Source organism: Uloborus diversus, chromosome 5 (genome assembly GCF_026930045.1).
Source record: "Uloborus diversus isolate 005 chromosome 5, Udiv.v.3.1, whole genome shotgun sequence".
Lineage (NCBI taxonomy): Eukaryota > Metazoa > Arthropoda > Arachnida > Araneae > Uloboridae > Uloborus > Uloborus diversus.
Window position 1 is genome coordinate 16762595 of NC_072735.1, and position 20896 is coordinate 16783490.

The 20896-nt window shown below is 32.0% G+C and overlaps 1 protein-coding gene and 1 long non-coding RNA gene across 2 annotated transcripts in view; one reads left to right on the plus strand and one right to left on the minus strand.

The window, feature by feature from the left end:
* Positions 1–9289, minus strand: part of LOC129222372 (tyrosine-protein kinase Abl-like) — a 40043-nt gene extending 30754 nt beyond the window's left edge. The window contains exons 1-2 of the mRNA XM_054856868.1: positions 9133–9289; positions 6371–6568 (exon numbers count right to left, since the gene is read on the minus strand). Of these exons, the coding sequence (XP_054712843.1) occupies positions 6371–6568; positions 9133–9289 (355 nt within the window). The remainder of the gene's footprint in view (positions 1–6370; positions 6569–9132) is intronic.
* Positions 9290–9711: 422 nt separating this feature from the next.
* LOC129222162 (uncharacterized) lies at positions 9712–20118 on the plus strand. Its single transcript, XR_008580570.1, has 3 exons — positions 9712–9848; positions 14920–15004; positions 20069–20118. It is a non-coding gene; the product is annotated as an uncharacterized LOC129222162 (long non-coding RNA).
* Positions 20119–20896: the final 778 nt, after the last annotated feature.

Consider the following 20896-nt stretch of genomic DNA (forward strand, 5'->3'; position numbering starts at 1 on the left):
AAATAAAACCCAGAAAAACATGCAAATTAAAGGTTTTTTTAAAAATTCATAAAAAATACAAAAATTGCTCTATCTTCAAAATTTTTTTCTTCATCATACTTAAAACTAAATTTTCTACACTATAGTACAAAAAATATTTGTGTGGTGCGATTGGTTCAGGGTCTGTGAAGTAAAAAGTACTAAAAAGTGAAAAAAAACGCATAAAACATTAAATAACTTTTTTTCTAATAAAAATATCAAAAATCGAAGCCCGAGGTGCACTTTTTCAGCAAAAACTGCACCAGTATACCAAATTTCATCTTTCTAGGCCTTACCGTTTTCCCGGAATGCGCGCCACAAACACACACACACACACAAACAGCTTATTTTATTATATGTATAGATTTTGCATAAGATAGAGTGAAGCAATTGCTGGAATATTATATTGAGTTGCCATTTCTCACTTGAGTGTTAAGAGAATTCTTGCATTTGTTTTAATTATTGAGGCTGTGTATAACTACAGACATTTAAATATTTCCCTTTTGGTTATGTTTTCATACGTATAATGACTTTTTTTTTGGAGGGGGGGGGGGGGGGGGGGAGGTGAGAAGTTACAGTTCTGTTTAGATTACAGGCATCTTATTTCAAAGAACACAATTTCTAATAATACCTGCATTTGCTATAAATAAATCACAAGGATTAAATGTTTGATAAAATTAATGTACTTTTGCTACATCCAGTGATTTTGCATGGAAAATTATACATATTCAAGTAGAGTATTTTCATTTGGTAGTTTAAAATTTATATTATTCCTAATTGCAATGGTCAAGGCAACTTCTCAATATTAGTAAGCCTTTTTAAAAAGAATATTGTTTATAGAGAAGGGCAATTCCACGGTAAGTGCAATGTTGCGGAGGGGACATTTCATCCTTTTTTCCCTTATTAAAAAAAAAATTTAAATTATTTAATGCCTTCAAATTTTTTCCTTGCATATATTCAATGATATTAACATGTAAGAGCACTCAAATTGAAATTCTCTATCAATTTGAATTTTTAAAAAAAATATTAAAGTAATGTTGCGGAGGGGACAGCAAAATATCAGATTTTTGAAAGTTCATTTTTCAACACGAATCTCTGCTCTGTTTTTAATTTAAGACTATTTCTATATTTTTTATGGTAAAGAAACATCATCTAACTATTCAAAAACTGTTTACAAAAAACTTTAACTTTTGTTATAAACTCACAAGAATTTTTTTTAAAAATCTTAACCTGTTGCGGAGGGGACTTTATGTCCTTTTGTGAAACAAATTGATTTTTAGTCAAAATAATGTAAATAAAATCTTAGAAATCATTTTTTATTCAAAATCTCACTCATAAATATCAGAAATTTGGTTTGGAAAGGCATAAGTAAACTTTCTGACATCAAATTTTGGTTCAGGTAACAATTGAATTATCTGGGAATTGCTAACCCAGCTTCTGTCTTCCTTTTCTGGAAATATAAATGAAATGCCTGTTTCATTTGACTTTTTTAGGAAAAGTACTTCTACGTTGTCGCCATCAACAGCACATATTTGAGCCACAAAGAGTCGATCTTTATTTTTTATACTTTTCAGTTTTGTTACGACAAAATTTCCGACAACAAATGATGATTTCAACAAGGACTTTTGTGATGGTAAATCTGGGGTCGAACCTCTGTCAGAATCTAAGTCTAATGTTGTAATCACAGTGTGAATTGTATATTCCCCTTCTTTTTCTTCTTCATCCAGACTAAAGGGTGAATTAGTAAAAACTTTTAATTGTTTCTTGTTTAAAACCTCAACGTAATGTAATGTTCTTGGAATTGGTTTTAAAATTCTTTTCCATCGATGTTCAAGATCTTGACGTCGATTATTGTTTTCCGCTTCAGAGGAAAAGAGCACACAAATCTTTTTACTGTGATTTTTAATCACTTCATAAAATTCAATGGCATTATTAATCACTACTTGCCCTTGAAGGATTTTTGTACTAACGGTCCGTTTTAAGTCTGCACCAACACCATCAGCAGGTCCTTTTCCATGAGATGTCTCAAAAAAGGACCAGTTAGCATAGCATCCATAATCGGACTTGTGGTATACAAGATTGCCCAATACAAAACGATTCTTGAACTGACTAGAAGGTCCATCACTCCAATAATGAACCTTTTCAATCTGAATCGACAATTTTTCTTCTATATCTTTAAGTATCAAACTGTTATAAGATACAATTGCACCTTTGTCATGCTGCTTATCATCTGATACAATACCATAGCATAAATGCTTCAATTCATCATCTTCTCTATAGTAGGCAATTGCAGTAAATATTGTTACTTGCACTGAATGCCAATGAGCATTCATAATTTCCTTCTGTTGTCGAACTGAAAAATTCTCCGCAAAATCTTCAATTATAATTATTTCCTTATTTTTTAAGTTGTCTTTGAGAAAAGATAATTCATGGAATTGCCGTTTTATATTATAAACATGTCTAGAAAAGGGTGTCAATAAAAGCTTCAAATTTTCTATTGTTTCTGCAGCAGAATAAGTAACAACAGATTTTTCAGATTTTCCATTTTCAGAAACCCACTGATAGTAAGTGACAAGCTGATCAGGATCTACTCCTTGAAATATATCATCGATTGAATCAACTGAGCAGTTTTGGCATTTGCGGTCAGCACATTCAGGTTTCATTTGGATATCATAGTCACATACAGTCAATTTGAGTAACTCCTTGATGTCAGAAACATTCAAATAGGGAAATGTTTTTTTAAATCCAGTGAATAACAAATCTAAATTTTCATGGTAGATACAATAGCAAACTTCTCTGTCTTTCTCTGTAACAGGCACAACATGTTTTGGTCGCAAGTTATGAAAACTACTTATTCCAATTTTTATATCAGAACCTTCACAGAAAAGAAAATATGCGTCTCTTATTGTCATTTGTAAAATTCGTTTTTGTATTTTTGTTTTGGTGCTACCCTTTTTAATAATAACATAGTCTTTTTGTCCTGGACACAGTCTACTGATATCATCACTTTCAAAAAATGATTGTACTCTTTTAACAGTTGCATCTGAGATAGCATTACATCGTTTTTTCCGAGTGACACGAGAATTTAATATTGGTGAGGAATACAACTTAGCTTTTTTTGTTGGTGAAAGATCAGCTATCACTTTTGCAATTACTTCCACTTTCTTTTCGGAGTCTTTTGGCAATTTTCGCTTCACTCTAGCAGTTGCTCTTCCAAGCGAAGCAGGAGAGGAATATGAAACTAAAGTTTCCCTTGTTTGGTCTAAATTTTTCTTCCTCCATTTAGCTTTTCGCAATCTCTCTTTTTCTCTCTGAGCTGTTAATTCTTCCATTCCTTTGGGTTTGTTTTTTGCAGCTGCTGATCTCTCCTTGGCTCTTTGTTGAGATAACAGTATTGGGTCCAACTTAACCTTTTTTCTAAACTCCCTTGACCTTTCTGTGGATGTTTTACCCATTATTTTACAACTATCTTGTGCTTGACTACCTTAAAAACTCTTAAAAATTACATGGGCAAGATTTAAAGAAAAAAAGAAAGCTTAAGAAGATATGCTTTCATAAAGTTTGAAACCTTATACAGCTATAAACAGACAGCAAAAGTGGGGCTCACAAATGTAACAACAGAGTATTAGTATAATGAAGTTTGAATTTACTAGTGCTGACATCTGTCCAACACATTTGAAACTAAAATATACTGGACAAATAATATATTTTAAGAAATTATGAAGAAGTAGGAAATTATTTGTCCCCTCCGCAGCAAAAGTGTCCCCTCCGCAACAATTTTTGAAACTTAATAACTAAATTAATGTAATTTTTTTCTCAAAACTACTGGTAGGGTTTGAATTTAGTAAGTCTTTTAAAATTGAATTTAAAATGTTTTGGTAAAATTTCAATTTTATCATACCAAAAACTTAAAAATTATATTAAAAATTGTTGTGGAGGGGACACCTTAATATTTACTAGTTCTTTTCTTCCCTTATAAATTTCCCAATCAAAATTTTCCATTGTATGGGAATGAATAACAGTAAGATAAAAAAATTAGGATAACATTCAATGTTCAATAACAAAATATATATTTTTTATAACAGAAAAACATATTTGATACAGTGTCCCCTCCGCAACAATAAATTTGTGAAATTTTGTATTCAAAGTGGAAAAAAAGCCTCATATATATTTTTTAAAGAAAAAAACTATATAGATTATAAAAATATAATTTATATTAAATAGAAAAAATCATAGATTTTCTCTGTATTTGACACTTTATATTTGGGACACTTATGTCCTAAATACCATGGAATCACCCAGAAGTTTTCTGTACAAATTGATTTTTACCATATCATTGATAGATATACTTCTGAGATTTCAGTTATTTTGAGAGTAACGTATAAAATGCGAAAATTGGAACAAATAACTGTTAATAAGTATTATTGAAACAGTATGTTCAGTGCAATGAACGAATGTATGAAAGCAGGAATAAAAATGTTAGAAACATGAAAATTCATATTGGTTTTCCTTAAATTTTCAGTTACAATTAAGGTTGAATTTTGACTGTCAAACAAATATTTATCTTTATTAACATCAAATTGAAACCAGATTCGTAAAATCGTTTTTTCTCCAAGGGACCAACAAGACTATAATTCAGATGCTCCTAGATAAAATCCAGCTAGGGAAAAATCTACTAGGTACTTCTCCTACATCAGTGTTCGCGCTCAACTATCCGTAACTTGGGTCCCAAGGACCCATTAATGAAATAGATTTGGGTCCTTTGGCGGAAAAAATGAGTCCCTTAAATTTTAAACAGAAAATCTTAGCACATAATTGAATAATATACAACTATTTATACTTAGGGAAAAGAAACTATCCACATAGTTATTTGAAAAAGGTATGAAATAGACTAAATTGGTTAATTTTGCCCTTTTTTTCTGTGATTATCATACGTTCAAATAATACACTTGCAAGATTTAGTTATTTGAGAAACTATTTAGTCAGTTACAATGAGGTAAACTCAAAATTTACTTTAAAGTTGGATTTTACCATGAAATAAAAAATAAATGCCTTTGATTGATCAAGCAGAAAGCACTCCCTTAACCTTTGCTTTCATGAACATTTTTCTAGGTGAAAAAAAGCAAACAGCCCCCCCCCCCCCCCTCCATCAATTATCAATGGCTATTTCATAGAAATAGAAAAAAATCGCAAGCGAATTAACCCAACGCAAAAATCGCGATCGCAAAAACGAAACATTTTCTCACACGAGTATGAAAATTGCTCATTTGCAATCTTAAATTAGAAAATTTGACTTCATTTTGACTCTTTTAAAATATCTGTGTTGGCTTTGGTGCTACTTTAAAAATTTCGCCATTTTCAAAATGGCGCAATCGATTAATATGTGACTTTTGCAAATCCAAATAAAAATAGCCCCTCAGAAATAGGTGAATTGCTAGAAAATGAACAAGGTTAAAGTGCTTTTGTATAAAATTCATATTCATAAGTAATTTAACAAGAAAAATGTTAGGTTCAGAACTTTGTGTTTTGCGCGATCGGGAAAATGTTCGCCATGTTTTTTGCACCCATCCTTTTATTGAGGGTGTAATAATTTTCAAAAGTAATTCTGGTTAGGTGAATGCAAAATAGATAAGCTTTTACTACTCAGTTGTCCTGTATCAATCCTGAAGATTGCATTGAAACCACTCTTACTTTTGATCTTTATTGTTGTTTTCAGGAATTTCTCCAAGATAAAAGTTGAGGGAGAACTTATTCTTAGAATACAGTACAATGGGCTATTTATGAACTTGCAATATTTTGCTCCTTGAGCTCTGCCCAGGAGGTCACTGTAAGCTCCAGTCTTATCACTAAAATTCCATTGACTGGTCAACAGTAGGGGTGTGTTTGAATAGCTGATAAAGAGATAGGGTCATTTTAATCCTTTTCTGTTGAGTCTCCTGGTCATTGAAACTTAAAAGCATTCACTAGATAGATCTTCAGCATTTTCCGCAATTTTTTTTCTGGTTTTTATCTTTTGGGTGTTCTGGGTCCCTAGGACCTGAATTTTCGCGGAAGTTGCGTCCCTTTCCCGCGAATTTGCGTAAAAAACCCACTATAGCGCGTAAACGCGAACCCTGTACACTATATGACAATCCTAAAATATCTTGATAAAAGACATGAATTGATAGAGAAAAGATAAGTAGCAGAGTAAGTCCCACTAGCTTTAGATCCAGACGACTTGGCATGAGAAGAACCTACCACTTCTCCTGTGCTGTGTGGTAATGCTAATCCTAATTGTAAAGCTTATTATTGAAAAGCTGGAGAAAAGTAAATCGTTGAGGTCATAATGAAGACTTGGGTTTAAAAAAATTACCTTTTCTAAGAGAAAGTTGATTTTCTCCACCTGAATGAAAATCATACAAGGCAACAAAAAGCTGAGAATCATCATCCTGGGAGAGAAGATTATCTTTTGACATCCATCTCGATGCACTACTCATTGGAGGTGGAAGGTTGCGAATATCATCAGACATATCAGGAATCTGTGGTAGAGGTCGACTCTGCAGTAAAGCTTCTAAAAGTGGTGAAAGTGGCTTCAGATATAAGGACAAAAACTTTCTGTATATTTATTCAGTGACAAAATAATTGAACTGTTTATTTCAAAAGCTAGTCAAACAATAAACTCTTAAAATAAAAAAAAGCATTTTTGTCTTTGTATTAAAATTTTTCTATAAGATTTACAATGTTTTAAACTAAAATGGATAAATATTTAGGTATATTACTTTCAATAAACAGTGTTGTAATCATGAGTGAATAATTTGATACAGTTGTTTAAAAAAAATTAGCAATTTTGTCATTTGACTGGCTTTTGAAATAAACAAGTGTGCCAATCCAATGGTGTTTTATTTTGAAAAGATCTTAAATTAATTTAAGAGGTAGGAATATTAACTTAAGTTATTTAAATGTTTTCTACTTTGCATGAAAAGATAACTCGCCATTCTGGAAAAGAAAAAAAAAAATTGGTTTCATTCAGAAGCATAGTTTTGCATAAAATGTTTTTTCCATTAGAAAAAAAAAAAGAACATTCAGAAAAAAGACGGAGACAGCTAAAAATTAAAAACAAAGGAAAAGCTGAAAAGATAAATACTCATTAAAATAATGAAAGAAACAAGCTAGAAAAAGGACAAAAATGTCGAAAAGATTCCCAAAACCAATGCTGTTGGCAAAAACCGGAATTCCTCGCTGGTAACCCTTTGCTTATCGTATGCTGTGAGTTGTCGCCAATTGGGGTTTGCTTGGCAATTTTTGCCGCCTACTTGTTTGCTTAAATGCGTTCGTTACGATCGAAACTTGTGTTTCTACTGTTACTTATGTAATGTTCAATGCATATAACGTATTAATTGCGTTTTATAACGTTGTAATACCGATGGATCAAAGAAACTAACATTATACCAGCCTTTTTTATTAAGGTTACAAGACAGAAGATCATTTATAATATTGAATAAATGGACAGAATTATCGGCGTTTAGATCGTAATGCAATTTGGACATCTCACATATATGTTTAAGAAAAATGATTTTGCTTCAAAGATACTGCATAAAAACATATGAAAATACTTTAAAATAATTAAAAATTGATTTTGAGGATCGAAAAATACCATTAAAACATATAAATCATATATTTAGTTCCCAAATAATAACATTGTCCAGATTGTAACTTTTGGACATTCATCAAACTTCCAACTTCCTTTTTTTCTAAAATTGTTTGCAAAATAAATAATATGTCCTAACTTCTGTAATTTGAGGAAAATATTATCAAAAAATTATTCTATTTGAGATTCATTTAATTTTTTTTTTAAACATATAGAAATAATTTAAAAATTTTTTTTATTGATGGTTCATTTGCTCAGTTAATGTTTTTAAGGTCCAAAAATGAGCCTTTTAGCAAAGAAAATATTTTTTAAGGGCATTTGAAGAGCATTTTTTCCATAATTTATGTCAATTTTTGTCTCTATACAGTATTATAACTTAACTCAAAAATTTTTGAGCTAATTAAAATGAAAGTTATTTGGTGTTAAAGCTTCAAAGTTGAGGTCTGTGTCTGCTCCTACCTTTTGAGAACTGCCCAAATGTAAAATGAAATACTTTTTATAAAAGATTTGAGCTAAAAAGGATTTTTATCAGGAGAATCAGATTTTTCTTCTCATATATATGGGACATTCCACGGTATTTTTGACATTTATGTAGAGTCCGTAACGTGACCTTTTTTGCCATAACTTTTTAATTTACTGTTTTATTAGCATATTATTTTATTTTGATCTTTTCCTACTAACACACCAGCTCAAAATAAAATAATTTGCAAATCAAACGGCAAATTAAAAAGTTATGGCCAAAAACGGTCACGTTACGGACTCTACATGATGTCAAAAATACCGTGGAATGCCCCATAAAGTAAAACCCCTCAAGTACGGACGATTCTTAATTCCCCCGATTTCAAGGCAAGAAACATTATTAAACCCCTCTTCTGCGGACAGCCCTCGATTGTAGACAAAAAAAAAATTGTCCCGTTAGTGTCCGCATTAGAGGGATTTTACTGTATATTTAAAAAAAAAATCATGGTTATGCAAGCTTAGTGATGAAACAATCATACTTTCCTTAAGTATTATAGATTCATTTAAAAAAAAAGAAGGAAAGGAAAGTAAACTTCTGATGATCAGCTCAGAGGTGATGTTTGAGGTTTCCATGCAAAGATAAATAAAAATATACGACAGAATGTTTCAGAATTAAAGTTACAGATTTCTACTATAATTGGGTTTATTTTCCTTCTTTTTTTTTCAAAAATATACTTTTAAACATTCAATATTCAATGCAGCAGTACAACAAAAGTAAGGATATTAAATTTTCAACATACAATTTAGATCATGGTGAAATGATTACTTTCGCATAGCAACACATTTATATTCAAAATTCTTAAAGAAAAACATTAAAGCAACAAATATGAGCCTTAACATTGATGTAATAATAAAAAATGGTGTACTTAAAACATTTTTTTCATCAATTTCACAACTACTAAAAGAAAAAGCTGGATGAGTCATAGCTGAATGAGAACAATAAAAGAAAAAATAAGAAACACACAAACCATTATGCTCGGAAAATACATTATTAGCTGCTAAAGAAGATCTTGATTCTTTTGAAGAGGCTTTACTTCTTTGATAATGCTTCGCCGGTTTCCCACGATTGCTACTGACAGAAGAGCCACTACCGCAACGGGTCTCCTTCCCTTGTTGAGCGCCCATAACACGACTCTTCAACCTTCCAGGTGACCCAGCACCTCCCGAATGATTGAAATACTTTTTTTATCCCTTTAATCAGCCATTTTTACGTTAAATAACTAACGGAGGTATGAAAAAAGAATGGAACAAGATTTCTCAGTCTCGTATCCCTACAAGCAAAACAGTAATGTTTATTTCTTTAGTTAGTCGAAAATATAGGTACAGTTACGGATTACACCAAGTTACTGTTTGTCAAAAGAATGTGAGTTGTGCGTTTTATTTGAGCTAAAGAGGAAAAAAATGAGATTATTTATAAAATTTTGAGAAAAATTAAGTTTTACATCAAAACAGCATTGAAAACAAAAGTTTTAGCATTATCAAAAAAATAAGTAAAACGTTTAACTGTTTCGTTACCCTTTTACAGAAGAATGCGCATGCGTGAGAATTTTGTTTACCTTGGTTTCGGAGAGCGCATGTTTGGGCAAGTGAGCGAATGACACAAGAAGCGCATCATTAATCAAGAAAACATTGAATATAAATCTCGATGCAATGGTGCGTCAAAAAAAATGTAGGGACCAACGAGGTAATTTTTAAAAGAATTATCAGAAATTGGATAGCTTAGCTCATTTTTAGTGTTTCGCCAAACTAACACAGCGTATATTTCCTTTATGAAATCTTTTTATTTTAAAAGCAATGTTGTAGAATTAAAATTAAATGTTTTATTTTTAAACAAACCAAGACACTAAACAAATTAAAAGTTCTGTAAAATGAATAGCAATCACCCAAGTAAATATATCAGTTTATTGCAAAACAATAGAAGTTCATTTCAAATTAAGTAAGAAAAACAAAAATTGAAACCTTAATTTTGGTAGTGGGATCCTCCCCCTCCCCACCCCATCACTGCAACTGTGATAATTGCCTCAATTTTGAAAGTATTGTTTGTTCTAGCCTCTAAAGTTCAATGGCGATTTTAGTTATTTTGGCATTTCTATTAAAGTCAGAGTTCGTCCATAGATGGGGTCACATTTTGAGGAAGAAGGGGCTCCATGAAGTTGAGTGAGTTAGTGCAACGCACCCTAAATACTAAATGTCTGTCGCTTTCTCGTAAAATTATCCTATTTCGGTACTCTCGCAATGTCATCTATCGAAGGTCGAAAGTATTAGAAATTAATAGCGTAGAACACAATTGGTTGACTTCTAAATTTAAAATTTGAGATTAACCAACTAACATTTGATTTGAACTGTTTGGATCCATCGTCATAGCAACGCCGTCCATATATTGCTGCCAGGTAGCGTTGTTAGAGTACCGGCAGAGAAGAAGAACTTTAGAAGCAAATGTGTTAGGCATTTAGTATTTAGAAGGCATTGGTTAGTGATGGGGTAGCAGAGGTAACCAAAAGTATGCCATTACTTTTTTTAATAACAATTAGATGACAAAAAAAAGACATGTGAGATGTAGAAGGGGAGGGGTAGGGATATCACTGGACAGCTTCTTATGTATTTCTAATGGTTTCTCGGTTCCCTCCCACCAGTCATGTCACCAGGGTTGACAGATTTAAGAACAGTAAATATGGGACAGGCTTCTAGGTGTGAAAAGGGGAGGGGGGTGGGACATTTTTAAGACGTTGCTATAAATTCAATCTCAACAAAGCATTAAACTTCACAAAATGTTGCCTATCAAAGTGTAAAAAATAGTTTTCATTGTGAATGACAACGCATGCATAGAGATATACATATTTCCAATATTAGTCATAACAAAGAGGATACAACCGTTCGGCTCCTCAGGGGTGCCCCCCACTAAGGGCAAGGGCTCACCCCTCTCAATATCATGACGGCCTCCCCCCCAAATGAAAAAATACCCCTCAAAACAACACCCCTAAAAATTTCAGTGCCGCAGTGTGCGCCGTCCCCCCCCCCCCCCTTAGGTGGGCACGCGGTTCCTAATGGTCTGCTGCAAAAACAAAATCATACAAATCAAATCAAAACGAAAACAATTTTTGCATTTGCTGTCACATGATTTTCTTATTGCTCATTATTTCAAATTTTTTGTTTTACTTTATTCTTTCCCTTAAAGTCTCGTTCTGTAAAATATTGTTATCTGCTAGAATACGGGACTTTAGCCGTCCCATACGGAAGTTCCTTGGGATGCGGGACAATTTTTCGAAATACAGAACTGTCCCTTGAAATACGGGACGTCTGGCAATCCTGTATGCCACTGTGTGTGTATTGCAAACAAGTAACTGCTTGCTTCTGATTTGTCATGTCAGATTGTTTTTGGAAGAGAATCAGTAAAAATTGTAAAGTTCAAATTTTTGTACAAAGCAATTTTGTTTTCTTTGAAAGGCTTTTAAATTCTGAAACTTTATACATGTATAAAAATTGTCAATGGCATGGAAAGTACAAAATATTAACAAACAACAAAAATTAAGAAAAGCAGAGTGACCTATGTAATTACCTCTAGAGATGTACCGAGTACTCGGTAACTACTTGGTACTCGGCCTACTCGCCGAGTACTCGGTACTCAGCCAAATTCTGATCAGATACTCGCCCAATACCGAGTAGTTGCAAAAAATTGAATGTTGTCCAAGACAGATACGAAAATTTATTTTTAAAAAAAGAACAAGCATTACATTCTGCAATCATTTACAATTAAAATTTATAAGTCATATTTAAATTTTGAGAATAATGAAGTTTGTAATGCTTTAATGGAATAAATCTTTATTTTTATATCCCCAAAGTTAATAAAGCTTATTTATTAAAAATTATGCAAAAAAGTTAAGTATAGAAAGTATGGAATTTTTACATTAAAAATGGATTTTTGCTACAAACAAAAATTAGTTATAAAAAATATAAAAATACCTTTGCTTAAAAAACAAAAGGAAATAAAACAATGTTAAAAGCACAGTGCAGGAACACTGCAGACACGTGTTTTGGCATTAACAAGGAATTCCTTTTTCAATGCACAAAATGGGAGCTCGTGGATTTAAAAGCATCCGACAAAAGTCGGATTGTTTTGTCGAATGTCTTTACATTCTTTAGCTCACATGTTATACACTGAAAAAGACGTTATTTGTAACAGGGAGGGGGGGGGGGAGCAGAAAAATGTGCCTGCAGTGTTCCTGCTCATTCATTTTATCTGCTTTTAAAATTATTTACGTTTGGCGGACTAGAACTATAATTGATTGGTATACAGTGAAACCCCTCCTAATGGACACCCCTCTTATGCGGACAATTTTTAATTCCCCAGTTTCCAATGCAAATTACATTATTAAACCCCTGTCCTGCAGACACCTCTCTATTGCGGACAAAAAAATTTGTCTTATTAGTGTCCGCATTAGAGGGATTTTACTGTAATTTGTTTTAATTCCAACTTGATTAATCATGCCTTTTATTTAATTATTTTTAATTTTAAAAATATTTATTTGTTTATTTATTTATTTATTTTATTTTTTTTTTTTGTAAAATTTTTGACACAAACAAAATTGTTTATATAATGCATAATTAAATTTCAGCAGGAATTTAGTTTTAAAAACTATTATATGGACAAAGAGGTCTATACTACTATTCCAACAAGTTCAAAATTCATCACATGTGTGTTGTTGGTTCTTCTTAAAACATAATTGGTACTTGGTAACTCGGCCGAATAATGAAAGGCCGAGTACTCGGCTACTTGGCCAAAGTGCTACTCTGTACGTCTCTAAACCTCAAAAATTATAATTAGACTTGACAGGACATATAGACTAGATGTAAACAAAGGAATGTCCACATACATCTCTCGTGTTTGGCATGGGCAAGTGTAATTAATTTTTCCAAGCTTGGGCATAAACTTAAATTTGCTGTCCTTGCCCATCTTCTTTCAAATTTTTATAAAGAGTTTCAATGAAAAAAACACTGAAATAGGGTAAAATTTGCCATTTGGGATAAGCTCCCCGGTTTGCTCCCCCTAGATCTGCTTTGGCTTGGATAAGAATGAATTGATGCCAAGCAATTCTCATGTGGGAATAATATTTGATTCCCATTTTTTATTTTAATTCCAGAAAAAATTCCCTAAAGTGGCTTTACTGGGAAACCTTCCGACAACCTGTTGGTTTGCTTTCAGTCTATCTTTTCTCTGAATCAAGTACAGTAATGTAGTTAAATACTATTGCACGGGTGCAGAATATGTCCGATCCTGCGATCTAGGATCGGGGGAAATTTGAACCATCTGGGGAAAATTTTGCAGATTCGATTTAAAAAAAAAAAGAAAAATTCAATTTTTTTTTTCTGCAAGTGTATTTTGAATGCATTTCCTTTTGCATCACCACTCTTTATATTTTCATCAACTGTTTGTTGGATAATAATTTACATTTAAAATAAATGTAGATATGATATTTTAATTAAAACTTACATGCATTTGCTTAATTTGCTTTTTAGATACCGAGTTCTAAGGCTACTAGTTCATTCTATTAGTTTTAAAGATGCAATTGCTTTTTTTCCCCCAAAAACTATCTCTACCTATAGTAATAGGAATGAATTTTTATCTGAAACACATATAGCGTATTGTAAAATTTTGGGGAAATTTTCATACAGTTTGGGGGAAATGTTGGTGTTAAAAACATTTTCTGCACCCCTGTACTATTGTAGAGTTGGTAAGATGATTTGCATTGACAGAGGGAGCTCTTTTTATTGAATCCTGCAACCAGAGCTCATAAATACTGAAATGCGATTTAAATGTGCCAGGCAGTCATCTCTAGTCAGTCAGAAACTAAATCTGAAAGTTGTGAGTGTACATTTTTTTTTCTTTTTATTGAAAGATTTTTTGATCAATCACGATTGCGTATTGCTTTCATTTGACTGCGTTTGGTGTTCCTATGATTTTATTTTCCCGCCAGCAACCTCTGCAGCATCACCGTCGACCGGCTCCTCACGATGCTGTTCCGATAGCGAAAGCCGTCTTGAGGTTGCGTCCATATCCTACACACACACACACACACATATATATATACATCTTACACCTACACATACATGCACGCATACACACACACAATCACATATACACACATGCATACAAACACACATCCACAGATACTCCCCACACACAAACACACATACATACAACTACCCATACACTCATGCCTGGACACAAACACACATGCCTACATACACACACACACGTGATTGCGAAAAACGTAATTTGAATTCAAGATGTCAGATTTCAAATATATTTTTTTTTAAATCTGTAAACCTCTTTTCTATAAGACTATTTTGAGCTCATTTAAATAGAGTTAAGTATGTTTGGCTAAAATAAATGCTCATAAAATAAAAAGATATTTTTTGAGAGTTTTTTTTCTACATAAAACGCATCATTATTTGACTTGCTAAGAAATAAATTGATGTGTTTAAAAATTTGTCCTGTAGAAGGGGTCGACAGTTGTACCATGAAGTCGGAGGAAAAGTCTAGTTGTTTGGTGAAGTTGATAATCTTCTTGAAATCCTTTACACTTCTTAAGTTTTCAATCCAAACAACTTTTTAGACCTTTCAGTTGGAAAAAAAAATACAGAAATAAAATTCTAATTCATTCAAAGCATTTTTTTAAAATTTAAGCATGTGTTTGTTAGATTATGTTTTAATGGAAGTTTGTTTGTTTTTCTCATTCTTATTTTATACTTCATAGGTGGCTATGGTAAAACAAGGATTGATATTATTGATGGAGATGTTGATATAAATAGATCTTATACATTTGGACCTCATCATAGATAGTACGTTTTTAAAATTAGTATACATGTCTTATATTTGAAATGTTTTTGCTACTGTGAATGAAAAACTTTCTTGTATAGCAATGTTGTTCATTTTAAACCTTGCTCTATCATAGGCGGATTTATGGGGGGGCAGAGGGGGCAATGCCCCCTCCCAGTTTCGGGAGAACTTTATATAGTAACAATACATCTTCTAAAAATTAAAAAAAAAATTTTCTTTTTTGAATAGTTCAGAAGGGCATGAGTGGATTTATAGGGGGCAATGCCCCCCAGTTTTGGAAGGACTTTATATAGTAACAACACACTTTCCAAAATCTTAAAACAAAAAATTAAGACTTTTCTTTTTTGAATAGTTCAATGAAAATGAAGAGAAAAGCGAGTGTCCTTTTCTCTGATGGGAGAAAAGAAAAGAGGTGCGGGGGGGGGGGGATGAACATTAAATACAAATAGTACAGCTGTCACTGAGGTGCTGAAAATGTGTCTAAGTTCACTATTTTGGATTGAAAACCATTGGGCAAGTATATGAATGAAATATAGGCTAAACGAGCTATACATTAAGCTGCAGCACTTATACTAATTGACGATTGTTTTAACAAATTAGAACCTAAAGCAAAGGGGGGAAAAACTCCCCCCCCCCCATTTGCGCTAACAGAACGATCTACTCATTATGATTTGTGTCCGCATTTCAAGTACTATTTCTGCATAATATTCTTAGTAGTTCTTAGTAGATTAATTGGCCTTTTGAGAAATTCTACAAAACATTTATCCCTCTCTCTCTTTTAAAACCGTTTACCCGCCAATGTTCCAAAAATGGAACATCATATTTAAGTGAAAATTTTCCCAAGAAATAACGTTAAAATAAACAAGTTTTTTTTAACACAGTTTAGTCTTATTTCAAAGTATTTTTTGATTTCCTGCTTGATTGTTTATATGTTTGCCATTATTTATTGCGATTTTTCAAAGATGAGTGTTTTTTTAGCTTTTTGCAACTTTTTCTTATAAAATTTACCAAAAATTGGTTTTTTCAGAAAATGTGATGATATTTATTATAGTTGTGAAAAATACTTCAATGTATGATTTTAAAATGCTTGTAGAAATGTACAATGATATTTCTGAAAGGTGTACCCCTTCAAAATAGCATGTTCCAATTTTGGAACATTGGCGCTTTTAGGGAGTCAAATTTCCAAGAAGTAAATCGTTCGACTTCCAAGGGGAAATTTCATTTTTCGTAATATATGTTTCTTTTTTTTTTCTCATTTTGAATGTACTCTGATGTAGATGTTGGCAAAACCAAGTAAGTTTATATTTTGAAAGGATATGACGTTTCTTTAGCAAAGAAAATAATAACAGTCTTCTGTTTGACGGACTATATGGCTCCGAATCCACACCTGCTTGGACAGCTGCATTGTCACGTAATAATAAAAAATAATATTAGTGAGAGTTTTATTCTTCATATTTTAAATGCAGTTCAATAATTCGCTAGCTTTGTTTTCGGGCGAAACGAAATTCTGTTTGACGTATACCAACTGTTCATAAATGTTAAAAAATGTCTACAAGATTTCTTACTGTAGAACAAGCTCTGGCTTATTTAGAGACATTGTCAGATTCGGATTTGTCAGATGTAGATATATGCTAATTACCCCCTGATGAACTAGGCAATATCACTGAGGAAGAATAGATGTTGACAGAGATAAAAACCTACAATTTTTTGGTTTGTTGCTATTGAGTGGGTACCATTCTGTTCCTTCTGAAGATATGTATTGGAGCAGTGCAGAAGATACATCTGTGCCAATTGAACTAACAGTTATGCCTCAAAATCGTTTTCGAAAAATAAAAAACAACTTTCATTTGATGGACAACCATGAATTAAAACAAAATGACAAACTAAGAAAAGTTTTCCTTATTTACGAAGAATTGTGTAAAAACCCTCAACAATTTGGTGTATTTCATGAAAAATTAAGCATAGATGAATCTATGGTTCCCTACTACGGTCGGCCTTCATGTAAAATGTTTATTAGATGAAAACCAATAAGATTCGGCTTCAAAATTTGGATGCTGTGCTCTTCAAGTGGATACCCATATTCCATGGAGATTTATTCAGGCAAAAAAGAAGGATCCCCTGATGTGCAATTAGGATCCAGAGTTGTAAATGATCTATTATCAGTTTTGACTGACACGTCTAAGCATGAAGTATACTTTGATAACTTTTTTACATCATATGACTTAATTTCTCATCTATCAAAAAAAAAGCGTACGAGCAACAGGAACAATTCGTGAAAACCGAACTGGCCATTGTCCACGGAAATCCAAAAAAGCCCTTTCTAAAGAAGATCGCGGAAATTTTGACTATCGATCTGATGGATCAGTGTACATGTGCAGCTAGAAAGATAATGCAGTGGTTACAGTAGCATCTAATTGTTATACACATGAGCCACTTGCATCTGTAAAATGTTACTCAAATGCGCCGAAATGCAAGATAAATGTGCCGCAACCTCATCTTATCAAGAGATACAATGAAGGAATGGGGTGTGTGGACGTCTTGGATAAACTTTTAGGGAGCTACAGACCTCATTTGAGGCGTAAAAAATGGTGGTGGAATCTTTTTAGTAATGCGCTGAATATTTCAGTTGTAGCTAGTTGGTTACTTCATTGTGATTTACACGAAGTCAAGATGAAGCATTTAGAGCTCCGAAGAGAAATAACAACTCACCTCCTAAGAAGAAAAGTACGAGTGGAAAGTCCTCCAGGGCCTCGTTGTCATTTACATAAACGGTCAAGAATGTCTGACGGACATTATATTGTATCTGCATCCCAAGGACGTTGCGCGGTGTGCAAAAAAATACGACTAAGAAATGTTTCCATTGCGACAAACGACTTCACCAGCAACGCTTCCTTTCATATGATGGGCATTAGATAATTCAGTATTGGATTTTCTGAATTCTGATATGTACACAAATGCAATTTAAAATATTATTTTTTCCGCAATAAAGTATGCTAAGATAAAAACCGCATTCAAAACCTCTTAGTTTAAAAAAATTCTCTGAAAAAAAAAAAAACTTCATGCAAAACGCCAATGTTCCAAAAATGGAACACACTGAAAATCATAGTAAAAATTTTTTTTCTGGAAATTTTATTTTATTTCTGTATTTACTAGACATAAATAGACATAATTTCAAAAAATTGCTCAAATTTGATCATCCGTCAATAGTTCGGCGGTTAAATGGTTAAAGAGAGAGAGAGAAAAAATAAATGCTACCGCACACTGAATAAATTTCAGTCATCTGAGTGTTCTGATTAAATGAATCTTTTTATTTATAGGGAGAGTACAATTTTACTTACTTTATAAATACTGTTTAAAAAGTAAAGTAAGTCATAATCATCTAAGTCTAAGTGAGTCAGTCCTCGTCATTATTGAAATCTAAATAATTGAGTCATAAAAAGTTTTGGAAAAATTTACTGAAATTTTATAAAAGTCTATAAAAACTTAACAAAGATTGATAAAATCGTAAAAATCCTTTAACCATAAAAACTGACGAATTTTCGTAAAAATTACAAAAAATCAAGCAAAAATTTTCAGGTAATAATGAATTACAAACAGTAAATTTGGCAAAAGAAACTGATTTGAGAAAGTAACATTTTAAACTAGTCGTTTCTCGTCAAATCAGCAAGGCTCTAATTCTGACAAAATTTACACCACTTAATGATTTTATCAAATATGTGGATTATGAAGGATTGTATACATTTTTACTACCCATTTTTTCATCTCACCCTATATTGTATTTTTCATATTCTATAAAACTTAGAAAAGGAACGGAGGAAGGATGAATCTTGGGAGAAATTGCAAAATTATGTGGTACCTAAATGTTTCATAATTAATTACTTTTCAGTATGATTCTATTGTAGTCCCATTCTGAAATTTTTACCACACATACAACGTAAGAAAAAATTTTTTTTTGAAAATATTCAAGGTCAATGAATTCATTTCATTAACTTGAAATATGATTGTCACAAAACCTTGTGAAGTGATATATTGTATGAAAGCCTGTACAAAAACCTTTAACATGACATGTAGTAAAACACTTTAGCCCTAAAAGGAGCTGAAAAAAATAAATTTTTGTAAGTGCTAAAACTCAAATGTTTGCCATTTTTTGAGTTGTTTAGGCAGCTTTACACAAAAAATGAAGGGTCACACACACACACACTCACACACACACAAAAAAAATTTTCTTTCAATACATGGGTGGACTCAAACCATAAATTTTATTAAAATTACTTGACATGAATCTGCATAGTTTTTTGTTTTGTTGATTTGACGTAGAATGAACCAAATAGAAAATTTTCAAAAATTTCCACAAAATATAAAAAAAAAAAGATATTTCCTATGATTCTCAAAATTATTATTTGAAATTCAGCGAGAAGAACATCAAAAATTTGAAACTCAAATCTTGAACAATTCAAATTGTGGTGAACAAGAAGAAACTCTGTGATGTGTGTTAAAAATTTTTGGCCTTTTGATATAATTATCATATTGCAATAAGATTTGCACTTAATTAGATTAAATATTTTAGTTTACAATAGCCAAGCTTTATGTAATTAACAGAAATGAACACTAAAATCCCATAATTATGGATGGTTAAAAATAGTAAACGTAATGTAAAAAAATATTTAGTATAAGAGCATGTGAGACTTAATTGACTTAACAACCTTCTAATTATGTTCTTGAATGACTAATGTAAATTCGATTGCCTGCAAAGGAATAAGTGTGGACTGTATAATTTTAAGTAACTATTTTATTTTAAGTCAGCAGACTATTAGCACTGTTAACATGAAATCAGAAGGCAAAGCTACATTTCACATAACATAATGGTTGAATGACAAAACACATGGCTTACAATGCTGAAAAAGTTCTTACAGTTCGTTGCCAATCGGAATAAGAAAAACAATAAATAAGTCCAAAGGCTTTGCACAAATATCGGGAGGAAAGTTTGATATTTCATTTAGATCATCAATAATTAATTTTAATAAGGTTTTAGTCATTTATTTACTAAACGTGATTGTTCCTTTTAGTAATCCATACTCTCAAAGAAATCATTTAAAAGAAAGAAAAAAATACTTGGGTAAGTGATTTATTTATTTTTTGAAATTTATTTTTCTTTCTTAGTTATTAAAATTTTTGAAAGATATATCATATATTTGCAATATTAAACTGTCTATAACTTCATTGAAACCTTTCTTCCAACAAAAATATACTTTATGAAATAATGCTAAGTTGTATCTTGAGACTAAAAAGTAATTTTTGCCCAAAAGGGTTGAAACATTTTTTTTTCACTCGATAATAATTCTTGAGAAGTTTTAAACTTATTATTAGGTGTCCCCCCTCCCCCCCTTCCTGAAAGTATAAGGAATATCAGGTGTCTGACCAAAGATAATTTATGTCCATTTAGAAACCCTTCACAAAATTCTATGCATTAAAAAGCTGATCCTTCAGAAAAAATCTTATTGAGCAATCAAATTTTTCTAAGTGCCAGTGCTAAATCAGAAATTTCTCAAAACGTATTTGAAAACTGGTTACAGGATGACCACTGACTGGGAAATTATCAGGGATTTTGTTGATTTGTTCAAAAAATAATCAGGAATTTGAGAAAGAATCATAGAAAAGCAATGATTATTTTCACGCTATGATGAACAATACCTTCGTTCTTGTAATTTTCCAGTCAGGCTTGGAGTAATCCTCGATTACCTAATCTGCGTAATCGATTACGTTTTTGTGTAATCATAATCGTAATTTGTCAATGAGATACTCTTGTAATCGTAATTGAAATTTTAATCAAACTGTTCTTGTGAAGTCGTAACCGTAATCCAACTAAAATAAATCGTAATTAAAGTCTTGTAATC